Source organism: Phyllobates terribilis, unplaced genomic scaffold (genome assembly GCF_046119375.1).
Source record: "Phyllobates terribilis strain yellow unplaced genomic scaffold, ASM4611937v1 Scaffold_2__4_contigs__length_985480577, whole genome shotgun sequence".
Taxonomy (NCBI): domain Eukaryota; kingdom Metazoa; phylum Chordata; class Amphibia; order Anura; family Dendrobatidae; genus Phyllobates; species Phyllobates terribilis.
Window position 1 is genome coordinate 951,206,057 of NW_027362762.1, and position 27,245 is coordinate 951,233,301.

General features: G+C 52.9%; 1 protein-coding gene across 4 annotated transcripts in view; it reads right to left on the minus strand.

Annotated features, from left to right (window-relative positions):
* ILDR2 (immunoglobulin like domain containing receptor 2) overlaps positions 1-19,437 on the minus strand; it is a 299,279-nt gene extending 279,842 nt beyond the window's left edge. For all 4 annotated transcript variants that reach the window (XM_073668555.1, XM_073668552.1, XM_073668553.1 and 1 more), the window contains exon 1: positions 19,246-19,437. In XM_073668555.1, coding sequence (XP_073524656.1) covers positions 19,246-19,294 — 49 coding nt within the window. In that variant the 5' untranslated portion in view covers positions 19,295-19,437. The remainder of the gene's footprint in view (positions 1-19,245) is intronic.
* Positions 19,438-27,245: the final 7,808 nt, after the last annotated feature.

Below are 27,245 nucleotides of genomic sequence, written 5' to 3' on the forward strand. Positions count from 1 at the left end.
GGATGTTATACAGTGGGGGTGAGGGGCTGGATATTATATACCAGAGGTGAGGGGCCCGGATGTTATACACTGGGGGTGAGGGGCTGGATATTATATACCAGAGGTGAGGGGCTGGATGTTATACACTGGGGGTGAGGGGCTGGATATTATATACCAGAGGTGAGGGGCTGGATGTTATACACTGGGGGTGAGGGGCTGGATATTATATACCAGAGGTGAGGGGCTGGATGTTATACACTGGGGGTGAGGGGCTGGATATTATATACCAGAGGTGAGGGGCTGGATGTTATATGTAGCACCCCGAGGACTCGGCTGCTACAGGGGTATTGCACCTCGAACCAGAGGTGTGGTATTCCACTCCCGGGTAAGGATGGAGAATGGAACAGAGCTCAGTTAGCTGCATGCACTACACTCACCCCATTTCCGGGGGACAGAACAACGGTACTCCCACCAGATAGTTGTGCAGGTACGACAGCGTCTGTCCCTGGCTGGAGTGGGGGGGGGGAGGAACATCCCAGTGGTGTAGGAGCAGACAGGGGAGGGACTCTGGGCATAGGTAGGAGCCCACTGGTTGCATTGTCACCAGGGCTCGGGTGTCAGAGGGAGTATAAAGGTGGGCACCATCTAGGAACAAGAGAGTTCAGTCTGAGGAGAAGCTGAGAGAGAGTTCAGCCAGAGAGGGCTGACAGGGAGCTGTGGCTCCGTCTGGGCCCAGCTCCAGAGCTAGGCCTGAAGCAGAGAGGAGAGAGAAGGAAGAGGAGAAACACAAAGAAAGGCCCAGAGACGCAAGCATAGAGGGAACCCTGAGATCCCACAAGAGAACGAAAACGGGTGAAGGGTTGGCAGAACAGGGTACCGGATCCCAAACTGGTGGAGGCCAAATATCCTCAGCCAGGAACCGGAGGTCGTGGACAAGTTTTGGCGCGACCCCTCGCCACATCCACCAGGAAGGCAAACCACGTATAGGGTCAGGGAAGCCGGGAAAGGTTTCACCACCAGAAGGCCCGAGGGAGCCGGACAAAGGTGGATCCCTGGTGGGGACGGCCAGTAGGAAGGAAGAGAGGGGAGCTCTGGACCACGCTCTGGAATTGCCTGGGAGTTGGCCGAGTCCCTGACCTGGTGAACACAGCATGACTCGGGTGGTCCTACTGTGCACAAGCGACCTGATAAAGAACCGTGAGTAAAGCTTTTGAAACTGCACTACCAGACTCCGTGTTTCATCGTCGTACCTGCACCACCAGTACTGGGACATCCGCACCATCACCCCCATCATCAACTCTACAATAGCTGCCCTGAGGCAATACTCCTCCCGTGGGGAGTCGTTCCATTCTCAGCTGCACCAACAACACCAGCCTCGGCGGTCTGCCCTGCAGTGGCGGTCTCATGACCGCAATCCACGGGTGGCGTAGTCGAACATTCTAACATCTACTGCTAAATACTGCCACTCAGTTTGACTCCCTGGGCACGGACCGGGTCACCGCCACGAGACTACTACCCCTATCTGATCCGGCTCCGGGTAAGCCCCGTGCGCGCGATGCCGCACGACTCAAGCCCAGGGGCGCGTCAACTTTGGCGTAGTCGGCAGGATCACGTGCCCGCAACCACCGGGTACTGCGTGCCTGAAGAAAAGTTCACATGTACCGTAAGAAGAAGTCTCCCGCCAATTCCAGAGGGTCCCCGCCATCGGACGCCATCTCGGGTCGTTTCCCGCCGTTTGCCCGCCATCTGCAGCCTTTGCCCGCCATCCACGGAGTTTCCCGCCATAAGGAGACGATTCCCGCCATCTGAGACGATTTCCCGCCCTGGCAGAGCGGACGCCATTATGGGCGTGCCAGAGGGTGGCAAAAGACCACCTCCCATCGTGGGCCAGGTCCAAGAATGGCGCCAAAAGCGGAAACCGCCCCCACCAGCAGAGACTGCAATGATAGAAATGTCCATCAGCGTGAGGGGGCTGCCCCTGGAACTGACTGTCACTAAGTTGCCCCGGGACCACCCTCAATGGGGGCGGATAGGGAACAAAACAGAGAGGATGGGTGCGGCCTGGAGGAGTCTGGACAGATCGCACCCGGAGATGGAGGGAGAGTCGAGCAGCACCGACCCTGTGGTCCGGAACCTGTTGCAGGCTGCCACCCCAGAAGGCCTGGTGGAGATCCTGGCACAGCTCCCCAGAGATCGGGAGCGTGCACAGACCGCGCTGGAGGCCTTGGCCCGGAAGATGGCCCGAGTGCAGCAAGAAGCACTGGCCGAGTGGAGAAGGGAGATGGTCCAGCAGGCTGGAACCCGCCAGCAGAGGACGCCACCCGCAACGTGGAGCATGTCTGCCCCTGAGGATGGTGCAGGAGGGACGAAGGCCGGAGACGACGCCGCGGAGGGAGCCGCAGGGATGGAAGCAGGTAATGGGGACGTCATCACCCCGAGCCCAGTAGCCGAAAGCCTGCCCCAGCTCCCCGTCGCAGAGCCCGAAGTCCCACTCACCGCGCCCGTTGCCGCACCGCCACCGCTCCTAACTAGGCCTCAAGTGGCAGGAGCCGCGGTCACGCCCTCTGTTACGCCATGCCCCTTGACCCTGAGTGCGGCAAAGCAGGAAGTACCACCGGCCTGGTCTCAGGGCCGAGTACCCCCGGGTGCCGCGGTCTCCACAGCGCCCTCTACCTCCACAGCGCCACCGGCCTGGTCGCAAGGCCTGGTGAATCCGGGCGCCGCTGCCCCTCCAGCACCCTCTTCCCCAAAGGTGCCATACCTGGATCCACAGAGGATGCCTCCGGCCTGGACGCAAGGCCGAGTACCTCCGGGCGCCGCTGCCCCCACAGCGCCCTCGACCTCCACAGTGCTGCCCCTGGGCGAAGATCTCTTTGCGCAGCATACTAGCCCGGACGGGCTGCCCTTCGTGTGGCCACCGGAGTACATCAACCCCCGACTCCGGAGGGAACGGCCCCTGTGTGAGCCTCTGATCCCGGCACCGGCACCCGCTAAAATTGTCCCGCTCCCGTTGGAAGACGCCCAATTCGCATGGGATCCCACCGGTGAGGACCTCATGGGATTCACCCAAGAGACCCGGGCGGCCGCAGCCCAGCGTGAGGAGTGCTGCCGTCAACAGCTAGAGGTCTTTGGGAGAGAACGGCGAGAGAGGCGGATCCGCGAGGAACGGCTGCAGGTCCAAAGCGCGGAGCAGAAACGCCGGGCCCGACGAAACCCCCGTACGGCCCACGATCCCCGCGCCAACGGGACCGTAATAAAGTTCCAGTTGGAGCATGGCTGGGGCTTTATCCGGGATCACCGAACCCCCGGCGACGTCTTTGTCACCCGCAGGGATGTTGAGAGCCACCTGCCGGAGGGACACCGCGGACGTGACCTTTACCCGGGTGATGTGGTCACCTTCACCCGGCATCAGTGTGCTAAGGGACCATACGCCCTTCACGTGCACCGGTTGACGGAGGAGGAGATGCAGGATGAGGAAGACCAAGAGGACCCGGACGGGTCTGAAGACTACCCTCAGGAGGAAACGAGGAGAGGACACCGCTACTGAAGGGAAGTAGCATAAACAAAGTACTGTATATAGTTACCCGTTGGGGTACAAGGATTGCTGCTAATTGAAGTGTGGTCCCCGTTGGGACTAGTGTGGAACTGTTTAAAGGAACTGTTTCCTGTGTGCCCCTATCCCTAACCAGGCTGAGGACTGTGAGCAGCCATTTTTCTTATTCCCCACTGGTCGAGGACTGAGAGCGGCCACCCTGTAAATAGTTGCGCTTCCTAAGGCGCCCCCTACTGGTTTTATAGAAGAACTGCGTTTCTACGTTAGAACTAGAGACTGTTGCACTTTACCTGGTCACAAGTTGCACGGTGACCAGAGATCAAGAATGTGTTGATCAAGAATGTTTTATATGAAAAAGTTTTTGCTAAAAAAGTTGATGGTATTTTATAAGTGTGTGCAGAAAGTCTGATAATGTTTCCGTAATGTTTTATACCTGTAACGTTAAAAGAAGAAAAGTACCTCCCATAAAGGGATGATTGAAAGTTAATATATCTTACATGCGAGTGTACACTTTAAAAATTTTTGTATGTCTAAATTGTTTTGCTCTTTTCCAGCCCGAGGACGTGCTGTGATTTACCAGGGGGGAATGTAGCACCCCGAGGACTCGGCTGCTACAGGGGTATTGCACCTCGAACCAGAGGTGTGGTATTCCACTCCCGGGTAAGGATGGAGAATGGAACAGAGCTCAGTTAGCTGCATGCACTACACTCACCCCATTTCCGGGGGACAGAACAACGGTACTCCCACCAGATAGTTGTGCAGGTACGACAGCGTCTGTCCCTGGCTGGAGTGGGGGGGGGGAGGAACATCCCAGTGGTGTAGGAGCAGACAGGGGAGGGACTCTGGGCATAGGTAGGAGCCCATTGGTTGCATTGTCACCAGGGCTCGGGTGTCAGAGGGAGTATAAAGGTGGGCACCATCTAGGAACAAGAGAGTTCAGTCTGAGGAGAAGCTGAGAGAGAGTTCAGCCAGAGAGGGCTGACAGGGAGCTGTGGCTCCGTCTGGGCCCAGCTCCAGAGCTAGGCCTGAAGCAGAGAGGAGAGAGAAGGAAGAGGAGAAACACAAAGAAAGGCCCAGAGACGCAAGCATAGAGGGAACCCTGAGATCCCACAAGAGAACGAAAACGGGTGAAGGGTTGGCAGAACAGGGTACCGGATCCCAAACTGGTGGAGGCCAAATATCCTCAGCCAGGAACCGGAGGTCGTGGACCCCTCGCCACATCCACCAGGAAGGCAAACCACGTATAGGGTCAGGGAAGCCGGGAAAGGTTTCACCACCAGAAGGCCCGAGGGAGCCGGACAAAGGTGGATCCCTGGTGGGGACGGCCAGTAGGAAGGAAGAGAGGGGAGCTCTGGACCACGCTCTGGAATTGCCTGGGAGTTGGCCGAGTCCCTGACCTGGTGAACACAGCATGACTCGGGTGGTCCTACTGTGCACAAGCGACCTGATAAAGAACCGTGAGTAAAGCTTTTGAAACTGCACTACCAGACTCCGTGTTTCATCGTCGTACCTGCACCACCAGTACTGGGACATCCGCACCATCACCCCCATCATCAACTCTACAATAGCTGCCCTGAGGCAATACTCCTCCCGTGGGGAGTCGTTCCATTCTCAGCTGCACCAACAACACCAGCCTCGGCGGTCTGCCCTGCAGTGGCGGTCTCATGACCGCAATCCACGTGTGGCGTAGTCGAACATTCTAACATCTACTGCTAAATACTGCCACTCAGTTTGACTCCCTGGGCACGGACCGGGTCACCGCCACGAGACTACTACCCCTATCTGATCCGGCTCCGGGTAAGCCCCGTGCGCGCGATGCCGCACGACTCAAGCCCAGGGGCGCGTCATATACACTGGGGGTGAGGGGCTGGATATTATATACCAGAGGTGAGGGGCTGGATGTTATACACTGGGGGTGAGGGGCTGGATATTATATACCAGAGGTGAGGGGCTGGATGTTATACACTGGGGGGACAGCAGGAAATGATTTTATACATTGGGGGTGGGGAGCCGGATGTTATACACAGTGGGCAATAAGACTGAAGGAAAAATCGTAATTCACAGATTAAGACAGTAATTTTCTCCATATAGTGTAGATTCCTTGTCCCGCAGACATTTCCTTCGCTTCGTCCTCATCAGAGCAGCCATGTTTGTCAGGCTTGACCTTTACACAGGGAAACTACTGACACAAATAATGCGTCTTTTCTGTCCGGTGTCATGTGATGGGTCATCCGCGCGGCACGGATCCTATTATCAGACACGTCGTGTGCCCTGCAGAGTCAGCACAAGACACAGATCTAATTTAATATTTAGTCAGGGTTCACATAAATATCGTCAGAGTGCAGACGTGCAGCGGTGTCAGTGCAGCTCCGCGCAATCGTCTGCATCGTGGACGGGTGCAGGAGCCGCCTGCCATGAAACAAGCGCCGTCTCATACGCCCAGCGGGCGAGGATGGTGCACGCTGCCAGGTTTTTCCTACCTTACTTACACCCATAATGAAAATCACACTGACCGAAAAATACGATCCTCTGAACCCAGCCTAAACACATAATGAGGCCGATCTATTAACCCTTTCTGCAACCAGGCGATTTTTCATTTTTGGGGGCGTTTTCATCTTTTCTTCCTCTCCTTCCAAAAGCCACAACCTTTTTTACTTTTCCGTCGGCGTAACCTATATCAGGTTATATATTGTTTTGTTTTTTATCACGGGACAAGTCGTAGTTTTGAATGACCCCATCCATTTTATCATGTAATGTACTGAAAAATAGTAAAATAAATCCTAATGCGGTCAAATTCTGGGGGGAAAAATGCAATTCCGCCATTTTTTTGAGGTTTTCCAGACTTTTTTCATTTATATATTTTGGAGGCTTTAAAAAAATTGAAACGATTGAAAAAAAAAGTGATTTATTTCACGATTTTGAGACTTATGACTTTTTTTATTTTTTCTATCGATGGAGCTAGATGAGGGGGTTATTGTTTTTTGAGGGTTTTTAATCTATTCCATTAAGTGGTGCATACAACATATTGATAGCTTTTAATTGCATTGGGGGGGGAGGTGTGGCGTCAAAATAACGGCAATTCTGGTAGTTTTCTTTTGGGCATTTAAAATACCATTTAATTACGACGATACCATATATGTTTATTTTTTAAAGGTGTTTTAATATTTTATATATTTTTTTAAACATATTTTATTATTTTTTATTTTATTTTTTAGTCCCCTCTTGGGGTCTTGACCTTGTGATCGTCTGATCGTTTGTTCTACATACTGCAATATCACAGTATTACACTATGTAGGAATATTACTGATCTCCAAGAGCACCAAGATGGCAGCGATGGGGCTTTCAGCATGGGGATGGGCGACAAGCATAGGAATGATTCAGCCATGGAATCGGGTTGTTTAAATGCCGCTGTCAGAGATTGAAAGCGGCATCTAAACGGTTAAACAGCAAGGACCAGAGCTCACTCTGATCGATGCTGTTAGAGGCAAGTGCCAGCTGTATAACACAGCCGGCGTCCGCTGTGTATGGAGTGGGAACAGCTCTTGAGCCCAGTCTATACCCCGGCAGTACCAGGACGCCCTATTTTAAGAATGGGTTCAACTATCTGAAAGAAAACTTTCTTTGTTACCCATAGCAACCAATCAAAGTGCAGCTTTCATTCTACGAGAGCAATTTAAGAAATGAGACCTGCGCTGTGATTGGTTGCTATGGGCTACAGGCTCAGTTTCGATCAATGAGGCCTACTCTGCTTGAACGTCTTAAACGCAGCAAAAAAGAAACGTATGAACATAGCCTAAGAGGCCAAACCTTTAACATCACCATACTGTTATCCCTCCTCCAACAAGTTTTCTGCAGTATGGAGGATTATCAATATATCCTTAAAGTGGTTATTTCCAACATTAAAGGGGTTTTCTGGGCTGAAAAGAAAAGTCTGCTGAATCGTACAATGCACACACTGTCACGATTCCCCTGCATTGGCAGTGAGTGAGCGGCGGTCACAATGCCATGCCACTTACATACTTGTGGTCAGTCACATCCAGACTAGACTCTTCTGGGAATGACCAGACAGGACCTGAAGAGTGTCAGCAGTGGAAATTTACAGTTGCTTAAGGTTTATGGTGCTTTTTTTTTTTTTTTTAATATTTGCAACAATTTGAGTAGCTGGTTCCATTTCCAGAACTTCTTTAAGAACTAAAAAAATTCCACATGCACTTATCCTATCTGCCACACCGCTCTCTTAAGTTCCCACTGCGGACTTTCTGCAGCATTTAAGCATCAGCTAATTTATTTTAATGTGTTTTTAATGCTTTTTTTTTTTACATATATTTGAATGTGTTTTCTTTCAGCTGCGGTTTTTGTCTCTTTTTGTTACGTCAGGTTTTAAATAAAACTTTTTTATATATATATTTTCTGTTTGCATAGTTACCATGCTTTCATAAAACTTATAAAGTCATGTGTGGACGACATGCGTTTTTTTTTTATTGGCGAAATTTGCTCATCTCATTCTATGGGAAAAAATCGGCAAATAAAACGAATGTTTGCTGCAATAGAAATTGACAAACTGCGGACTATAAAATCGCACTGCGGATCAATTTTCACAATGTTAAAAAAATAAATAATCTTAGTGTGCATGAGGTTTATAGAGATCTCATCAACTTTGCTGGAGCTGTAATATTCTGCGGTTTTTTTTTTTTGCACGTGCAAAATCTGAGGCATATACGCACCGCACTGTTGCAACGATATTGCTGATATCCACATCAGCAGACTTCCTATAGGCACCTAATATATTCTCACTTCTTTTGTGTCCATCCCCATATTGTGGCCTGGCTTTGTCATGCAGGGTTTAGTTCGCCACTTCTTACACCCCTCCGCATCTGCTACTTGTATACAATGAGACAAAGGCATTGTCCTCCCCTGTGCTCCTCCAGATCTGGTGACCTCTCCTTCCATATAACCCAAGGAAATCTTTCCCACAGCCGAGATCCAGACAAATCCGGCAAATCTGCCAAGTTATGCCACGATAAATCCCTACCCCTCCCCCAACTCTTACTGCAAAACTCATCAGGAGACTGGAAATGTTGGGTTATAAGCCGTGTACACTGCATGGGTCGTCACCCAGCTTTTCTAAGATCACTTACTGCAAATCTGTCAAGTTAAAAGTCCATAACTGCTATTCGGGAGACTAGGAAAGCTGGGTAGTAACTTCTGTGGAAACAGTAAACACTCGAATCATTGCAAAACTTTATGTATTTGCCATTCAGGAGGTTGGAAAAGTAAGGAGATTGCGAGGGGAAAATGTATTGGTTGCCCCCAAGCTTTTCAAAAGCTCTGGACTGAAAATCTACTTAGCTGTGTAGTCATGTATCCGAGGCTCCTTATAAAGAAAAACTTAGATGTATTTGCTATTCAGGAGACTAGGAAAGCTGGGTGAGATTCCCTACAAGAGATGTGTTGGTTATCACTCAGCTTTTCCAGTCTCCTGAATGGAGAGCAAATCTACTTAGTAATATAGAGATCTATCTAGTAACATAGAGATCTATCCTACGTGCTATCATTGCTGAAAAACTAGATTCATTTGCGTTTAAGGATACTGGGAAAGCTGGGTTGGGAAACCCCGTGGGAAATGTTTATCAGAATATCCCGCGCTGCTGCAAAAATAGATCCAGTTTTCATTCAGGAGACTGGGAAAGCAGCTTTTGAGCTTGTCCATTGTATGTCACTCAGCTTTCCCATAGTGTACAACTTACTAATGCAGATACTGGAAAAGATGGGTTACAATCCAGAGACTGGGAAAGATGGGTTATATCCATAGTGAACTTTCTAGACTGTTACTCTAAGTTGTGCTGAGATACAACGTTGTTATTGCTGAAAAACCAGATCCATTCTCCATTCACTAGCCTGGGAAAGCTGAGTGAGTGCTCATGTGGTGGTAGTACGTCCGGTTTAGTACAGTACATTGTACAGACTCATTACATAAAGTCATAATTTGGTTTTGCATTTATCTACGAGAGGCCTGGGCAAACCTGCCACTCAGGGGTCGGGGAAAGTTGGGTGGCAGTTCCTCATGGAAGTAATATATTAGTTGTTTCCCAGCAATAGACACTAATTTAGACACTCTTTACAAAGCACCTGGCAGGATGCTGGGTTGTTTCTCTGTTCTTCTTCCTGGAATTTTTGGAATGTGTCAATGTTACCAATCCAATGCAGGGACAAAATGAATGGTGACCTCCAGTTGTCACATTTTTCATAGGATTTCCAGGAAGAGTAACAGAGGAGCGGCACAACTCAAAGTTTGAAGAAAAGATGCTCCTGAATTGTTATGTTAAGAGTAACACAAGAGGTGCAGGCAGCTGAGCGGTCGTCTCTGGATGCCAGTGGTGCAGTGCCAGTCCCCGGCATCTGCTGCTTTCCTCGGCTACGTGATAAATGCGCCACCTGCCAATACGCAGTGACTGGTCTTTTAATCATCACCTCTGGGATCTGGAATGTAATGTTTGCACAAAGCAATCAAAGCCTCTTCCTGGGCGCGGATCAATCCTCCTGGTTAATATTCCGGTCAGCGGGAAGTAAGAATGATAACATACAAATGTGATCGGCGGCGGCGCGGGCTGGAGGTGCTGATGTCAGCCCAGATGGTGTCACGCATAATAATCTCCCCCTATTATTATGCAGCTTCATAACTGAGGGAGAGGAGAGGAGCGCAGGACCCGGACTGAACAATCACTGCCTGTCATCACCATAGGCTGCCATCATCCTCAGCCTCACAGCGGGCACCTGGGCACCGCACACATCTACACCAGTGTAATAAGGAGAACACTACTGCCCGCGCCATACACCCAGCACATCACACCCGGCACATCACACCCGGCACAACACGGCCGGCACATCACGGCCGGCACATCACAGCCGGCACATCACAGCCGGCACATCACACCCAGCACATCACACCCTGCACATCACAGCCGGCACATCACAGTCAGCACATCACACCCTGCACATCACAGTCAGCACATCACAACCGGCACATCACACCCACAAAATCACAACCGGCACATCACACCCTGCACATCACAGCCGGCACATCACACCCTGCACATCACACCCTGCACATCACAGCCGGCACATCACACCCTGCACATCACACCCTGCACATCACAGCCGGCACATCACAGTCAGCACATCACACCCAGCACATCACACCCTGCACATCACAGCCGGCACATCATAGTCAGCACATCACACCCTGCACATCACAGCCGGCACATCACAGTCAGCACATCACACCCAGCACATCACACCCTGCACATCACAGCCGGCACATCATAGTCAGCACATCACAGCCAGCACATCACACCCTGCACATCACGGCCGGCACATCACAGCCGGCACATTACAGCCGGCACATCACACCCAGCACATCACACCCTGCACATCACAGCCGGCACATCACAGTCAGCACATCACACCCTGCACATCACACCCTGCACATCACAGCCGGCACATCACACCCTGCACATCACACCCTGCACATCACAGCCGGCACATCACAGTCAGCACATCACACCCAGCACATCACACCCTGCACATCACAGCCGGCACATCATAGTCAGCACATCACACCCTGCACATCACAGCCGGCACATCACAGTCAGCACATCACACCCAGCACATCACACCCTGCACATCACAGCCGGCACATCATAGTCAGCACATCACAGCCAGCACATCACACCCTGCACATCACAGCCGGCACATCACAGTCAGCACATCACAACCGGCACATCACACCCACAAAATCACAACCGGCACATCACACCCTGCACATCACAGCCGGCACATCACACCCTGCACATCACAGCCAGCACATCACACCCTGCACATCACAGCCGGCACATCACAGTCAGCACATCACAACCGGCACATCACAACCGGCACATCACACCCGGCACATCACAACCGGCACATCACACCCACAAAATCACAACCAGCACATCACAACTAGCACATCACAACCAGCACATCACACCCAGCACATCACACCCACAAAATCACAACCAGCACATCACAACAGACACATCACATCTGGCACATCACAACCAGCACATCACACCCGGCACATCACACCCGGCACATCACACCCAGCACATCACACCCCGCACATCACACCCCACACATCACACCCTGCACATCACAGCCGGCACATCACAGTCGGCACATCACTACCGGCACATCACAACCGGCACATCACACCCGGCACATCACACCCACAAAATCACAACCAGCACATCACAACTAGCACATCACATCTGGCACATCACATCTGGCACATCACACCCGGCACATCACAACCGGCACATCACACCCCGCACATCACAACAGACACATCACAACCAGCACATCACGGCCGGCACATCACAACCGGCACATCATAGCCGGCACATAACAGCCAGCACATCACACCTGGCACATCACACGTGGCACATCACAACCAGCACATCACACCTGGCACATCACACGTGGCACATCACAACCAGCACATCACAGCCGGCACATCACACGTGGCACATCACACCCAGCACATCACACCCACAAAATCACAACCAGCACATCACAACTAGAACATCACATCTGGCACATCACATCTGGCACATCACACCCGGCACATCACAACCGGCACATCACACTCCGCACATCACAACAGACACATCACAACCAGCACATCACGGCCGGCACATCACAACCGGCACATCATAGCCGGCACATAACAGCCAGCACATCACACCTGGCACATCACACGTGGCACATCACAACCAGCACATCACACCTGGCACATCACACGTGGCACATCACAACCAGCACATCACAGCCGGCACATCACACGTGGCACATCACAACCGGCACATCACACCCGACACATCACACCCCGCACATCACAACCGGTACATCACACCCGGCACATCACACCCGGCACATCACACCCCGCACATCACAGCCGGCACATCACAGCCGACACATCACAGCCGACACATCACAGCCGACACATCACACCCAGCACATCACACCCGGCACATCACACCCACAAAATCACAACCGGCACATCACAACCGGTACATCACAACCAGCACATCACACCCAGCACATCACACCCACAAAATCACAACCAGCACATCACAACTAGCACATCACATCTGGCACATCACACCCGGCACATCACAACCGGCACATCACACCCCGCACATCACAACAGACACATCACAACCAGCACATCACGGCCGGCACATCACAACCGGCACATCATAGCCGGCACATCACAGCCAGCACATCACACCAGGCACATCACAACCAACACATCACAGCCGGCACATCACACCCGGCACATCACACCCCGCACATCACACCCCGCACATCACAACCGGCACATCGCACCCGGCACATCACACCCAGCACATCACACCCCGCACATCACAGCCGGCACATCACAGCCGACACATCACACCCGGCACATCACAACCGGCACATCACACCCGGCACATCACACCCGGCACATCACAACCGGCACATCACACCCGGCACAAACACAGCCGGCACATCACACCCGGCACATCACAACCGGCACATCACAGCCGGCACATCAAAGCCAGCACATCACAGCCGGCACATCACACCCCGCACATTTCAACAGGCACATCACAGCCGGCACACCACACCCTGCACATCACAACCGGCACATCACAGCCGGCACATCACAACCGGCACATCACACCCGGCACAAGACACCTGGCACAAGACACCCAGCACATCACAACCGGCACATCACACCAGGCACATCACAACCAGCACATCACACCCGGCACATCACAACAGACACATCACAACCAGCACATCACACCCGGAACATCACATCATGGCCGGAACATCACGGCCGGCACATCACAACCTGCACATCACAACCTGCACATCACAACCACAAAATCACAACCAGCACATCACAACCAGCACATCGCAACTAGCACATCACACCTGGCACATCACACCCGTAACATCACACCCAGCACATCACACCCGGCACATCACACCCGGCGCATCACACCCGGCGCATCACACCCTGCACATCACACCCGGCACATCACACCCCGCACATCACACCCGGCACATCACACCCGGCACATCACACCCAGCACATCACACCCAGCACATCACACCCCGCAGCACGCGCACGGCTCCTGTTGCATTACAAGCTCTTCTCAGTCTTTAACCCAAAGCAACAGTGAAGTGGCCTACTGCTGTATGCAGTGCAGCCTGGACGGGCGCAGTGCAGGGTATAGGTGCAATGCAGTGCTTATGGGCAAAGTGCAGGGTGCATAGGTGCAGTGTGTATGATTGTAGTGCAGTGTTTATGGGAAAAGTGCAACGTGTACAGTACAGGTGCAGTGTGTATTGGAGAAGTGCAGTGTGTAAAGGTACAGTACTATGTGTAGGGATTCAATGTCTATAGGTGCAGAGCAATATCCATGGGCGCAGTGCAGCGTATAAGGGTGCAGTGTTGTGTGTATGGGCGCAGTGCTGTGTGTATGGGCGCAGTGATTTATCTATGGGTGCAGTGCTGTATCTATGGGCACAGTGCTGTGTGTGAGAGTCCAGTGCTGTATCTATGGGCGCAGTGCTCTGTGTATGGGTGCAGTGCTGTATCTATGGGCACAGTGCTGTATCTATGTATCTATGGGCGCAGTGCTGCATATAAGGGTGCAGTGCTGTATCTATGGGCGCAGTGCTGTGTGTATGGGTGCAGTGCTGTGTGTATGGGCACAGTGCTGTATCTATGGGCACAGTGCAGTGTGTATGGGCACAGTGCTGTATCTATGGGCACAGTGCTGTATCTATGGGTGCAGTGCTGTGTGTATGGGCGCAGTGCTGTATCTATGGGCGCAGTGCTGTATGTATGGGCGCAGTGCTGTATCTATGGGCGCAGTGCTGTGTGTAAGGGTGCAGTGCTGCATATAAGGGCGCAGTGCTGTATCTATGGGAGCAGTGCTGTATCTATGGGTGCAGTGCTGTGTGTATGGGCGCAGTGCTGTATATATGGGCGCAGTGCTGTATATATGGGCGCAGTGCTGTATCTATGGGCGCAGTGCTGTATCTATGGGCACAGTGCTGTATCTATGGGTGCAGTGCTGTGTGTATGGGCGCAGTGCTGTATATATGGGCGCAGTGCTGTATATATGGGCGCAGTGCTGTATCTATGGGCGCAGTGCTGTATCTATGGGCACAGTGCTGTATCTATGGGTGCAGTGCTGTGTGTATGGGCGCAGTGCTGTATATATGGGCGCAGTGCTGTATATATGGGCGCAGTGCTGTATCTATGGGCGCAGTGCTGTATCTATGGGTGCAGTGCTGTGTGTAAGGGCGCTGTGCTGTATCTATGGGTGCAGTGCTGTGTGTATGGGTGCAGTGCTGTATCTATGGGCGCAGTGCTGTATGTATGGGCGCAGTGCTGTATCTATGGGCGCAGTGCTGTGTGTAAGGGTGCAGTGCTGCATATAAGGGCGCAGTGCTGTATCTATGGAAGCAGTGCTGTATCTATGGGCGCAGTGCTGTATCTATGGGCGCAGTGCTGTGTGTATGGGCGCAGTGCTGTGTGTATGGGCGCAGTGCTGTATCTATGGGCGCAGTGCTGTATCTATGGAAGCAGTGCTGTATCTATGGGCGCAGTGCTGTATCTATGGGCGCAGTGCTGTGTGTATGGGCGCAGTGCTGTATCTATGGGCACAGTGCTGTATCTATGGGCGCAGTGCAGTGTGTATGGGCGCAGTGCTGTATCTATGGGCGCAGTGCTGTATCTATGGGCGCAGTGCTCTGTGTATGGGCACAGTGCTGTATCTATGGGCAGTGCTCTGTGTATGTGTATGTGCAGTGCTGCATATAAGGGCGCAGTGCTGTATCTATGGGTGCAGTGCTGTGTGTATGGGCGAAGTGCTGTATCTATGGGTGCAGTGCTGTATCTATGGGCATAGCGCTGTGTGTAAGGGCGCAGTGCTGCATATAAGGGCACAGTGATGTGTGTATGGGTGCAGTGCTGCATATAAGGGCGCAGTGCTGTGTGTAAGGGCGCAGTGCTGTGTGTATGGGTGCAGTGCTGTATCTATGGGCGCAGTGCTGTATCTATGGGCACAGTACTGTGTGTATGGGCGCAGTGCTGTATCTATGGGCGCAGTGCAGTGTGTATGGGCGCAGTGCTGTATTTATGGGCGCAGTGCTATATATATGGGCGCAGTGCTGTATCTATAGGTGCTGTGCTGCATATAAGGGCGCAGTGCTGTATCTATGAGCGCAGTGCAGTGTGTATGGGCGCAGTGCTGTGTGTGAGGGCGCGGTGCTGCATATAAGGGCGCAGTGCTGTATCTATGGGCGCAGTGCTGTGTGTATGTGCGCAGTGCTGCATCTATGGGCGCAGAGCAATGTGTATGGGCACAGTGCTGTATCTATGGGCACAGTGCTGTATCTATGGGGGCTGTGCTGTGTGTATGGGCACAGTGCTGTATCTATGGGCGCAGTGCAGTGTGTATGGGCACAGTGCTGTATCTATGGGCGCAGTGCTGTATCTATGGGCGCAGTGCTGTATTTATGGGCGCAGTGCTGTATCTATGGGCGCATTGCTGCATATAAAGGTACAGTGCTGTATCTATGGACGCAGTGCTGTATCTATGGGCGCAGTGCTGTATCTATGGGAGCAATGCTGTGTGTATGGGCGTAGTGCTGTATCTATGGGAGCAGTGCTGTATCTATGGGCGCAGTGCTGTGTGTAAGGGCGCAGTGCTGCATATAAGGGCGCAGTGCTGTGTGTATGGGCGCAGTGCTGTATCTATGGGCGCAGTGCTGTATCTATAGGTGCAGTGCTGCATATAAGGGCACAGTGCTGTATCTATGGGCGCAGTGCTGTATCTATGGGCGCAGTGCTGTATCTATGAGCGCAGTGCAGTGTGTGAGGGCGCGGTGCTGCATATAAGGGCGCAGTGCTGCATCTATGGGCTCAGTGCTGTGTGTATGGGCGCAGTGCTGTATCTATGGGCGCAGTGCTGTGTGTATGGGCACAGTGCTGAATCTATGGGCACAGTGCTGTATCTATGGGTGCAGTGCAGTGTGTATGGGCACAGTGCTGTATCTATGGGCGCAGTGCTGTATCTATGGGCGCAGTGCTGTATCTATGGGCACATTGCTGCATATAAAGGTACAGTGCTGTATCTATGGGATCAGTGCTGTATCTATGGGTGCAGTGCTGTATCTGGGCGCCGTGCTATATCAATGGGCGCAGTGCTGCATATAAGGGCGCAGTGCTGTATCTATGGGCGCAATGCTGTGTGTATGGGCGCAGTGCTGTATCTATGGGCGCAGTGCAGTATCTATGGGCGCAGTGCAGTGTGTATGGGTGCAGTGCTGTGTGTATGGACGCAGTGCTGTATTTATGGGTGCAGTGCTGTATCTATGGGCGCAGTGCAGTGTGTATGGGCGCAGTGCTGTATCTATGGGAGCAGTGCAGTGTGTATGGGCACAGTGCTGTATCTATGGGCGCAGTGCAGTATCTATGGGCGCAGTGCAGTGTGTATGGGCGCAGTGCAGTATCTATGGGCGCAGTGCAGTATCTATGGGCGCAGTGCAGTGTGTATGGGCGCAGTGCTGTATCTATAGGCGCAGTGCTGTATCTATGGGCGCAGTGCTGTATCTATGGGCGCAGTGCAGTGTGTATGGGCGCAGTGCTGTATCTATGGGCGCAGTGCAGTGTGTATGGGCGCAGTGCTGTATCTATGGGCGCAGTGCAGTATCTATGGGCGCAGTGCAGTGTGTATGGGCGCAGTGCTGTATATATAGGCGCAGTGCTGTGTGTATGGACGCAGTGCTGTGTGTATGGACGCAGTGCTGTATCTATGGGAGCAGTGCAGTGTGTTTGGGCGCAGTGCTGTATCTATGGGCGCAGTGCAGTGTGTATGGGCGCAGTGCTGTATCTATGGGCGCAGTGCTGTATCTATGGGCGCAGTGCAGTATCTATGGGCGCAGTGCAGTGTGTATGGGCGCAGTGCTGTATTTATGGGCGCAGTGCTGTATCTATGGGCGCAGTGCAGTGTGTATGGGCGCAGTGCTGTATCTATGGGCGCAGTGCAGTATCTATGTGCGCAGTGCAGTGTGTATGGGTGCAGTGCTGTATCTATGGGCGCAGTGCAGTGTGTATGTGCGCAGTGCTGTATCTATAGGCGCAGTGCTGTATCTATGGGCGCAGTGCAGTATCTATGGGCGCAGTGCTGTATCTATAGGCGCAGTGCTGTGTATATGGACACAGTGCTGTGTGCATGGGCGCAGTGCTGTATCTATAGGCGCAGTGCTGCATATAAAGGTACAGTGCTGTATCTATGGGTGCAGTGCTGTATCTGGGCGCCGTGCTATATCAATGGGCATAGTGCTGCATATAAGGGCGCAGTGCAGTATCTATGGGCGCAGTGCTGTGTGTATGGGCGCAGTGCTGTATCTATGGGTGCAGTGCTGCATATAAGGGCGCAGTGCTGTGTGTATGGGCGCAGTGCTGTGTGTATGGGCGCAGTGCTGTATCTATGGGCATAGCGCTGTGTGTAAGGGCGCAGTGCTGCATATAAGGGCGCAGTGCTGTATCTATGGGTGCAGTGCTGTGTGTATGGGTGCAGTGCTGTATCTGTGGGCGCAGTGCTGTGTGTATGGGCGCAGTGCTGTGACGAGATTGTGGGTGTAATGTCATAGAGCAAACTTTATGACGGGCGCAGTGCTGCATATAAGGGCACAGTGCTGTATCTATGGGCACAGTGCAGTGTGTATGGGCGCAGTGCTGTATTTATGGGCGCAGTGCTATATATGGGCGCAGTGCTGTATCTATGGGTGCAGTGCTGCATATAAGGGCGCAGTGCTGTATCTATGGGCGCAGTGCTGTGAAAAGATTGTGGGTGTAATGTCATAGAGCAAACTTTATGACGGGCAGTGAGCTCGTGCTCCTTCTTACTAATGCCCGCTGCTAACACAAGATATGAGGCTATGTGATATGAATCTTCCCGCAGTCAGCAGTGCCCACATCACAAATCACCCTGTGCCAAATCCAGAGACCACAATGACCTGCAAATGAGGTGCAGCTAATGAAGGGCACGGTGCAGCCCCCCGTATACGGTGCCATAGCAATGTGCGTATTTCTTACAGCGTGCCCACACTCCGCTGTCACCTTGGATACACATAACAGGGCGCACGGTGCCAACAATCTGTTGATTTACTGAACACAGACTGTACGACCTGAGCCCACACCCAGGCATCCATGACAAGACCCCAGAGGTCATCTTCAGATCATGCCCCCAGCGGGTGCAGAGGACCCCATTGTCTGCTGCGGGCGCCCCACATGCAGTGCCCTCCGCTGGTACCTCCAGCATCAGGTCATGTCCACAATGAACTGATCACAAAACCCATGCGATGCCCAGAGCAGAGAGCGGGCGACCTGGAGACACATCCCCCACTGTGCCCACCACCCTGGCAATGACACCAGCCCTGGGGTCAGACCCCTGCTGTTATTACTGCCTGCTGGTAATGTGCTCTGCACTGACCCAAGGGCACAGGAGACCCCAATAATGGGGAGAGAAGGGGTCAATGCCCCCAGTGCCGTCTGGGCAGATGCCAGCCGCCTGCAGGGGAGCAAAGTTGCATGCGGCACTTACCTGTGGCACAGAGCAGAGCCATGCAGCCCAGGATAGTGGCAGCAGCCATAGCCCAGTCCTGGGGCAGCTTCCATCCAGCGGCGGCAGCAGCGCCCGGTGCACGCACACAGCCCGGGCAGCAGCTGGCACCGACTCTCCGCTGTCTGCGGGGGCTCCAGCACAAGAGCGAGGAGCAGAGCGGAACAGTCCACTGCGCCGGGGAGTAGGGGGAGGCAGAGCGTGTGCGACAATGAGCCCGACCCCGGAGCACAGCAGGTGGGAGACGCTCCCCTCCCCGCCCCCCTCCCCTGCCAGTGGTACAGCTCGGGGCTCCCAGCTGCTGGCGAGAAGTGGTGCCAGCTCCTGACTGCTCTTCCCTGGCACCTGGGGGTCCCTCCTGGAAGTGAGCGCACCCCCTCTGGTCTGCACTAGTGCTGCATATCCCGGAGCATTGCCATGGGTGAACACCCCCAGATGTGAATGATTTACCCCCCAGAGCTAAGAAGTTCAGCAAATTCATCATAGTGTGGCTATGAATTTCCAAGATCTCTGCTGGCTGTCGGCAAATGCGATCATGGCTGTGTGCGGACCAAGCACAGACCAAGCACAGAGCTCACAGCGGCACCTTACAGTCAGCGGGGCAACTAGAGTCTGATGGGCCCCGGGGCAAAATATTGACCTGACCCCCCACACCCATGCTGGTCAGCTCTATAAGCCTTTGTAGCGTTCTAAATCCTGTAAGGACATCCTGGTATATATGTCCCCCATCCAGGTATATATGTCCCCCATCCTGGTATATATGCCCCCCATCCTGGTATATATGCCCCCCATCCTGGTATATATGTCCCCTTCCTGGTATATATGTCCCCCATCCTGATATGTATGCCCCCCATCCTCGTATATATGTCCCCCATCCAGGTATATATGTCCCCCATCCTGATATATATGCCCCCCATCCAGGTATATATGTCCCCCATCCTGGTATATATGTCCCCCATCCTGGTATATATGTCCCCCATCCAGGTGTATATGTCCCCCATCCAGGTATATATGTCCCCCATCCTGGTATATATGTCCCCTATCCAGGTATATATCTCCCCATCCTGGCATATATGTCCCTTATCCTGGAATATATGTCCTCCATTGTGGTATATATGTCCCCCATACTGGTATATATATCCCCATCCAGATATACGTCTGCCATCTTGGTATATATGTCCCTTATCCAGGTATATATGTCCCCCATCCTGTTATATATGCCACCCATCCAGGTATATATGTCTCCCATCCTGGTATATATGTCTCCCATCCAGGTATATATGTCCCCCATCCAGGTATATATGTCCCTTATCCTGGAATATATGTCCTCCATTGTGGTATATATGTCCCCATCCTGGTATATATGTCTCCCATCCTGGTATATATGTCCCCCATCCAGGTATATATGTCTCCCATCCTGGTATATATGTCCCCCATCCAGGTATATATGTCTCCCATCCTGGTATATATGTCCCCATCCTGGTATATATGTCCCTTATCCTGGAATATATGTCCTCCATTGTGGTATATATGTCCCCCATACTGGTATATATATCCCCATCCAGATATATGTCTGCCATCTTGGTATATATGTCCCTTATCCAGGTATATATGTCCCCCATCCTGTTATATATGCCACCCATCCAGGTATATATGTCTCCCATCCTGGTATATATGTCTCCCATCCAGGTATATATGACGCGCCCCTGGGCCTGCTGCTTCGCGCGGCATCGCGCGCACGGGGGAGCTTACCCGGAGCCGGATCTGTTGAGGGTTGTAGTCTCGTGGCGGTGACCCGGTCCGTGCCCAGGGAGTCAGACTAAGTGGCGTTGTATTAGCGGTAGATGTTGGACGACTACGCCACCCGTTGAATGCAGCGAAGGAGCTGCCGCTGCAGGGCAGACCGCTGAGGCCGGTGGTAGGATTGTGCAGCGTGGTAGTATCACCCCCAACGGGAGGGGTATGGCCTCAGGGCAGCCGACGTGGATGATGGGGGTATCAGGAATCACTCAGAGACGATGCGGTGTAGTTCAGGGTCTTTACTGGTGATAAAGATAGACCCTCCCGGAATACTGGCTAGCGATCGGGGCCTGGTCAGTCCTTGAGCAGATGGGATCTCCCCTGGCCAGGCGGAGTTGTAGGCCTCCCAAACTGACTGTACTCTTCTGGCTACCTTGCTAGAGGCGGGTATAAGTAGCCCACGTCCCTGAGTGTACCGTGTGGTGCTCACCCGTATGGCCGGTGACTCGGGGCCTTCTAGTGGCGTCCGCTCCACGACGGCGGTGCTGGTCCCACGCGTGTGACCGTGCCTTCGGGTTTCTTGGCCAGAGGACCTGAAATCCCCTGCCGGGCGGTTTCTGCTGGTGGGTAAGGATTAGTCCCCACAGCCTCGGACTCCGGGTCCGGTGATAGATTCTCAGTCAGGGCGAGCTCTGCAGCTGCCAGCCCCTGACTCCTTATAGCACTGCTCCCACAGAGCTCCTGATGTTCTTCTCCTATATCTGTTGCTCTTCTCTGTCTCTACTTCTTCTCTACTCACTAACCCTGCCTCAGCCCTAGGTTTATATAGGGGAAGTTCTTCCCCTCCCAGGACTGGGCAGGAGGTGTGGCATGCATCGGATCCCTGACCAAGAGACCTCCCACCTGCTCTCAGACATAACATTGCTGTTACTGTGGAAACCAGACCCCTGGGGTGCCACATTCCCCCCTAGTGAAATTTAGTACTCCGGGACTAAACATATTTTTAGAAAAACATAACAAGGTATAAACAATAATAATACAATAAGAAAAACACATAAAGATGGTTACGGCGTGTCCGCAACCGGGTGCAATTTTGAAGAAAAGCAAGGTGTCCATTTCACCAAAACAGGGAGACGTAACCAGGTAGGGGTCTGTCCTGCCCCGAGTCCTTAACAGTCTTTAGTCCATTCCTAGGTTACACTCCAACCAATTGTACAAGGATTCCCGGTAAACCCACCAAGGACTCCTAAAAATAACTAGAAACACATAATTATTTACAAGTAACAGACAGGTGACCTCAATAAAACAATTTAAACACTTCAAATCCTCCAACGTGCGGGTAACTGGCCTCTAGTGGACCTACGGAGCTGACTGTCTGGCCCTGAACTACAGGGTGTAGGAGCTGTCAAGGGTAAACTGGGCAGCTGTTTACGGGCTCTTTGGCTCACTAGGGGTACGGCAGGCTCACTATGAGCAGAGGATTGATCCTCCTGTTCTGCTTGTGTGGAGTCTGCTGCCTCCTGGACCGGCTGCTCTTCCAGCTCTACCTGTTGCTCCGTAGGCACTTGGGATGCTGGTTGGAGGAACGTGAGGACGGGTACCACAACTGCACCATTGACTTGAGTCCAGGACCGAGGGAAGTCTCCGAGCACAGTACTAACCATATCTTCTCTTTCCTCTACGGGTCGAGGGTCTTCTTGCTCTCCTTCTGGGTTCCGTAGCTGTTCGGGACACTTCTTCAGGTGATCCCGGGATACAATGGCTGTGGTTTCCCCTCCGTCTTTACTGATGGTACAAACCTTTGGGTTATCGTGGCTTGAGGTCAGTACGGTGTACGAGTCCTTCTCCCACTGGTCGTCCAACTTGTGGAGCCGTCTCTTCCTCTTCAAGACCTGCTCTCCGGGTACCAGGGGAACAGCGGGAGCATACTGGTTGTAAGTTTTCTCTTGTCTTTCCCTAGCGAGACAGAGACTTCGCTCCACGCTCTCCTGTACTTTCCGGTACTGCTGCTGCCTCTCTGTGTCCCAGTCTGCTTCCGGTGAAGTGTCCTCGGGTGTCAGGACTCCCATCTCCAGGTCAACAGGTAGCTTACCAGGCCTTGCCCTCATTAGGTAAGCCGGGGTACAGTTGGTGGAACCTACAGGGATGTAGTTGTATAGGTCCACCAGGTCGGACAGCTTCTCAGGCCACAGACTGCGTTCTTCCAGGGGCAACGTTTTCAGAAGATCCATTACCACCTGGTTCATTTTCTCACAAAGTCCATTAGTTTGCGGATGATAGGGTGTCGTCCTTATCTTCCGGCAGCCATACAGATTGCAGAATTCCTGGAAGACCTCCGCTTCAAAGGCAGGTCCCTGGTCCGTCAGCACTTGGTCCGGGTACCCGTGTGGACGGCAGAAGTGCTGCTGGAAGGCTCTAGCTGCTGTTTGAGCTGTTAAGTCCTTAACGGGGACAACAACCAAGAACTGGGAGTAATGATCCACAATGGTTAACGCGTAGACGTAGCCACTTCTGCTTGGGGTCAGGTTTACATGATCCAAGGCTACCAGTTCCAACGGCTGCTTGGTGACGATGGACTGAAGGGGGGTCTTCTGGCTGGCACGGTCCTTCCTTCTTAGGTTGCACGGGCCACAGTCTCTGCACCACCTCTCGATGGTTCCCCTCATGCCTACCCAGTGGAACCGCCCGCGCAGCAGGAACTCCAGCTTCTTCCATCCGAAGTGTCCAGCCCCGTCGTGGTATGCCTCCATCACCATGGCTGCGTCTCTTCGTGGCACCACTACTTGCCAGATTAGTTCATGCGTCCGGGAGTTAACCATTCTGCGGCACAACTTCCCCTTGTAAAGGAACAGTCGACTCTTCTCAGCCCACAGTTGTTTGGCTTCCTCCGGAGCGTCTGGGTCAAGGCGAGCCTCTGGCCGAGTCAGCATCTCCTTCACCAGTCGGACGGCAGGGTCACTGTCTTGCGTTTCCTGCCAGTTGTAGTGAGGCAAGGGGTTAAACGTAGCGGCTTGCTTACTCCTTACCCGATGGGAATACTGGATAGTCCCATGACGGTGGAACGCGGGGAGTTCGACTTCTTCCAGTCCCTCTGGATCTTCTCCTACGTCCGGTAGGTTTGGCATCCTGGACAGGGCGTCCGCGTTGGTATTGGAGCGTCCTGCCCGGTATTTGATTGTGAACTCGTAGTTGGACAGACGGGCCATCCATCTCTGCTCTAGGGCACCGAGTCTTGCCGTGTCCAGGTGTGTCAACGGGTTGTTATCCGTGTACACGGTGAACCGGGAAGAAGCGAGGTAGTGCTTAAAGCGTTCGGTGACTGCCCACACCACTGCCAGGAACTCTAGCTTAAATGAGCTGTAATTCTCAGGGTTTCTTTCGGTGGGTCGCAGTTTTCGACTGGCGTAAGCGATTACTCGTTCTTTCCCCTGCTGGATCTGGGACAGTACGGCTCCTAGCCCGATGTTACTTGCGTCGGTGTAGAGGATAAAGGGCTGGCTGTAATCAGGGTACGCCAGGATTTCATCCCCCGTGAGGGCCATCTTCAGCTGGCGGAAGGACTCTTCTTCTAGCTTCTCCCATTTGAAGGGCGGCTTCTGGTTCTTGGCCTTCCGGGACTGGCCTATCAGGAGGTCCTGCATAGGAGCTGCCTTTTTGGTGAAACCGGGGATGAATCTGCGGTAATAGCCTACCAACCCGAGGAACTGCCGCACTTCCTTTACACTGGAGGGACTTGGCCATTCCTTAATTGCGGTGATCTTATCAGAGTCGGGAGCCACTCCGTCAGCGCTCACCACGTGTCCCAGGTACTGCACCTTTGGTTTTAGGAGGTGACACTTGGAGGGTTTTACCTTTAAGCCGTAGTTTGCCAGAGCTTCGAACACTTCCGCCAGGTGTTTCAGGTGGTCCTCATAAGTCTTGGAATATACGATGACATCGTCCAGGTACAACAGGACCGTCTCGAAGTTTCTGTGGCCCAGACAGCACTCCATTAATCGTTGAAAGGTTCCTGGTGCGTTACAGAGTCCGAACGGCATGCAGGTAAACTCGCTAAGTCCCATCGGGGTGGTGAATGCGGTCTTCTCCCGGTCCGCCTCTGCTACAGGAACCTGCCAGTACCCGCTAGTGAGATCCAAGGTAGAGAAGAAGTTAGCAGATCTTAAAGCAGCCAAAGACTCCTCTATCCTTGGTAAGGGGTACGCATCCTTGTGTGTGATACGGTTGATTTTCCGGTAATCTACACACATCCTCATGGTGTTGTCTTTCTTTTTGACTAAGACTAGTGGAGCTGCCCAGGGGCTACAGCTATCCCTGATCACCCCAGCCTCCTTCATGTCCCTAAGCATCCCCTTGGCGTGTTGGTAGTGTGCAGGGGGTACAGGTCGATACCTCTCTTTTATGGGAAGATGGTCTCCCGTGAGGATGTGGTGTTCTACCCCCTTGACTCGCCCGAAGTCTAACGGGTGTTTACTAAACACTCTCTCGTACTCTTGAACCACCCGATAGACTCCCTGTCTCTGGTGCGAGGGAGTGGAGTCAGTACCCAAATGTAGTTGCTGACACCAGTCCTCCATTGTTTCCTTAGAGCCGTTACTTTCCTCCGGGGAAGATGGAGGCAAGGGTTCTACGGACTGTATGGAATTTTGATTGATGGTATACAATTTGGCTAGCGTGGCATACCGGGGCAGGTACACTTCCCTCTTCCCGATATTTATTATGCGAACGGGCACCCTCCCATGGCGTACATTGACCACCCCCCGTGCTGTCAAAATGGTGGGCCTACTGTCTGAGTAAACTGGTTCTACCATTGCCTGGTAATCTCTACCTCTCAGACCAATAGCTGCCCGGCACCAAATCATCATTTCACTTTTTGGGGGCATGGCAATAGGGAAAGGGTCACACATTCTTACGCTACCAATCTCACCACCGGAGAGTTCTATCTGTTGCCGTCGCATCAGTGCCCGGATCTCTTTCTGGAGCACTCGCTGCTGGCCGGAGCTGGCGTTCTTGGCAACCTGCTGTAAAAGGAAAATCACCTCTGCAAGACAATTTTCAATTACATTAGTTCCTAGAGTTATCTTTGGGTGACTCTCGTGCTTGTCAATGTCTACAATGATCAGTCCCTGTGCCGCCAGTTCAACTCTACCGATTTTAATGGTCACCTCTTTAAATCCAATCTGTGGCACGGGCTGACCATTGCTGGCGATGATACTCAAATCGTCGTCAGGGTAGCGGGTGATATCCGAGTCATTCCAGTACTGCTTGAAGAGCACGTACGGGATAGTGGTAACCTGTGACCCGGTGTCCAGTAGGGCACTCATGGGGATGCCATCCAGTACCACAGGCAAGACTGGACGTCCTCCCACATATTTGTCGCGCCAGTTCGATGGGCCTGATGATCTTTTTCCTGGGGTTTGGCCCTCTACCCCAGGTTGTGCCAGTTTAAAGGACAGTACCTTGCCATATGTCCGGGTTGATTGCAGCGGCGGCAGATGGGTTGTCCGTCCTTGTTGTATCGGTCGCTGGGTCTTCCTCTGGCCGGTGGGGTCCTCCTTGGTCGACGCCACGGGATGTCCTCCGGTCCGGATGCCAGCTGGATCTTCCCTGGAGTGGAAACCTGTAAAGACTGCACAGTTCGGGTTAGCGCGGCAACGCTTTTAGCTAGCTCTTGGACCTGATGGTGCAGGTCTGGAGCCGGGTCATTGTTCAAAGCCTGCGCATCAGCTCCCACAGGCCCTGCCGACAAGGGCGCCGCCTCCTGGTGGTAAGTGGTAGTGGGGCGTCTGTGGGTCACAACGCCACCTGGTGCCGGTTCTCGAGGCACCCGGATGGCTCTGTCCTTGAACTGTGCAAATCCCAGATGAGGGTCCTGTAAGGCCATTGCCCGCAACTGGGTTCGGTGGGCATTGCAATATAAACCCTCTATAAATTGTTCAGTCAACAGCCTGTCCTCGTCTTCCACGCCGTCAGGGTCGGTCTGCTTAATAGCTCTCAGGGCCTCTTGTAGGTTCAGGGCATAGTCCCTTATACTCTCGTGTGCTCGCTGCTTGCACCCGTAGAATCTAAGCTTGATCTCGGCTGAGGTGCGGGTATCAAAGGTGTCCCTCAGCCGGGTTAGTATCCCTGCAACAGTCCTCCCCCCAGGTGGCCAGGACTTTACCTCCCTTTGGGCTGCCCCGGTTAATTGGGCCACCAGGATGCTCACTTTTTGCTCTTCTGTGAGGGGATACACCTGGAAGAGG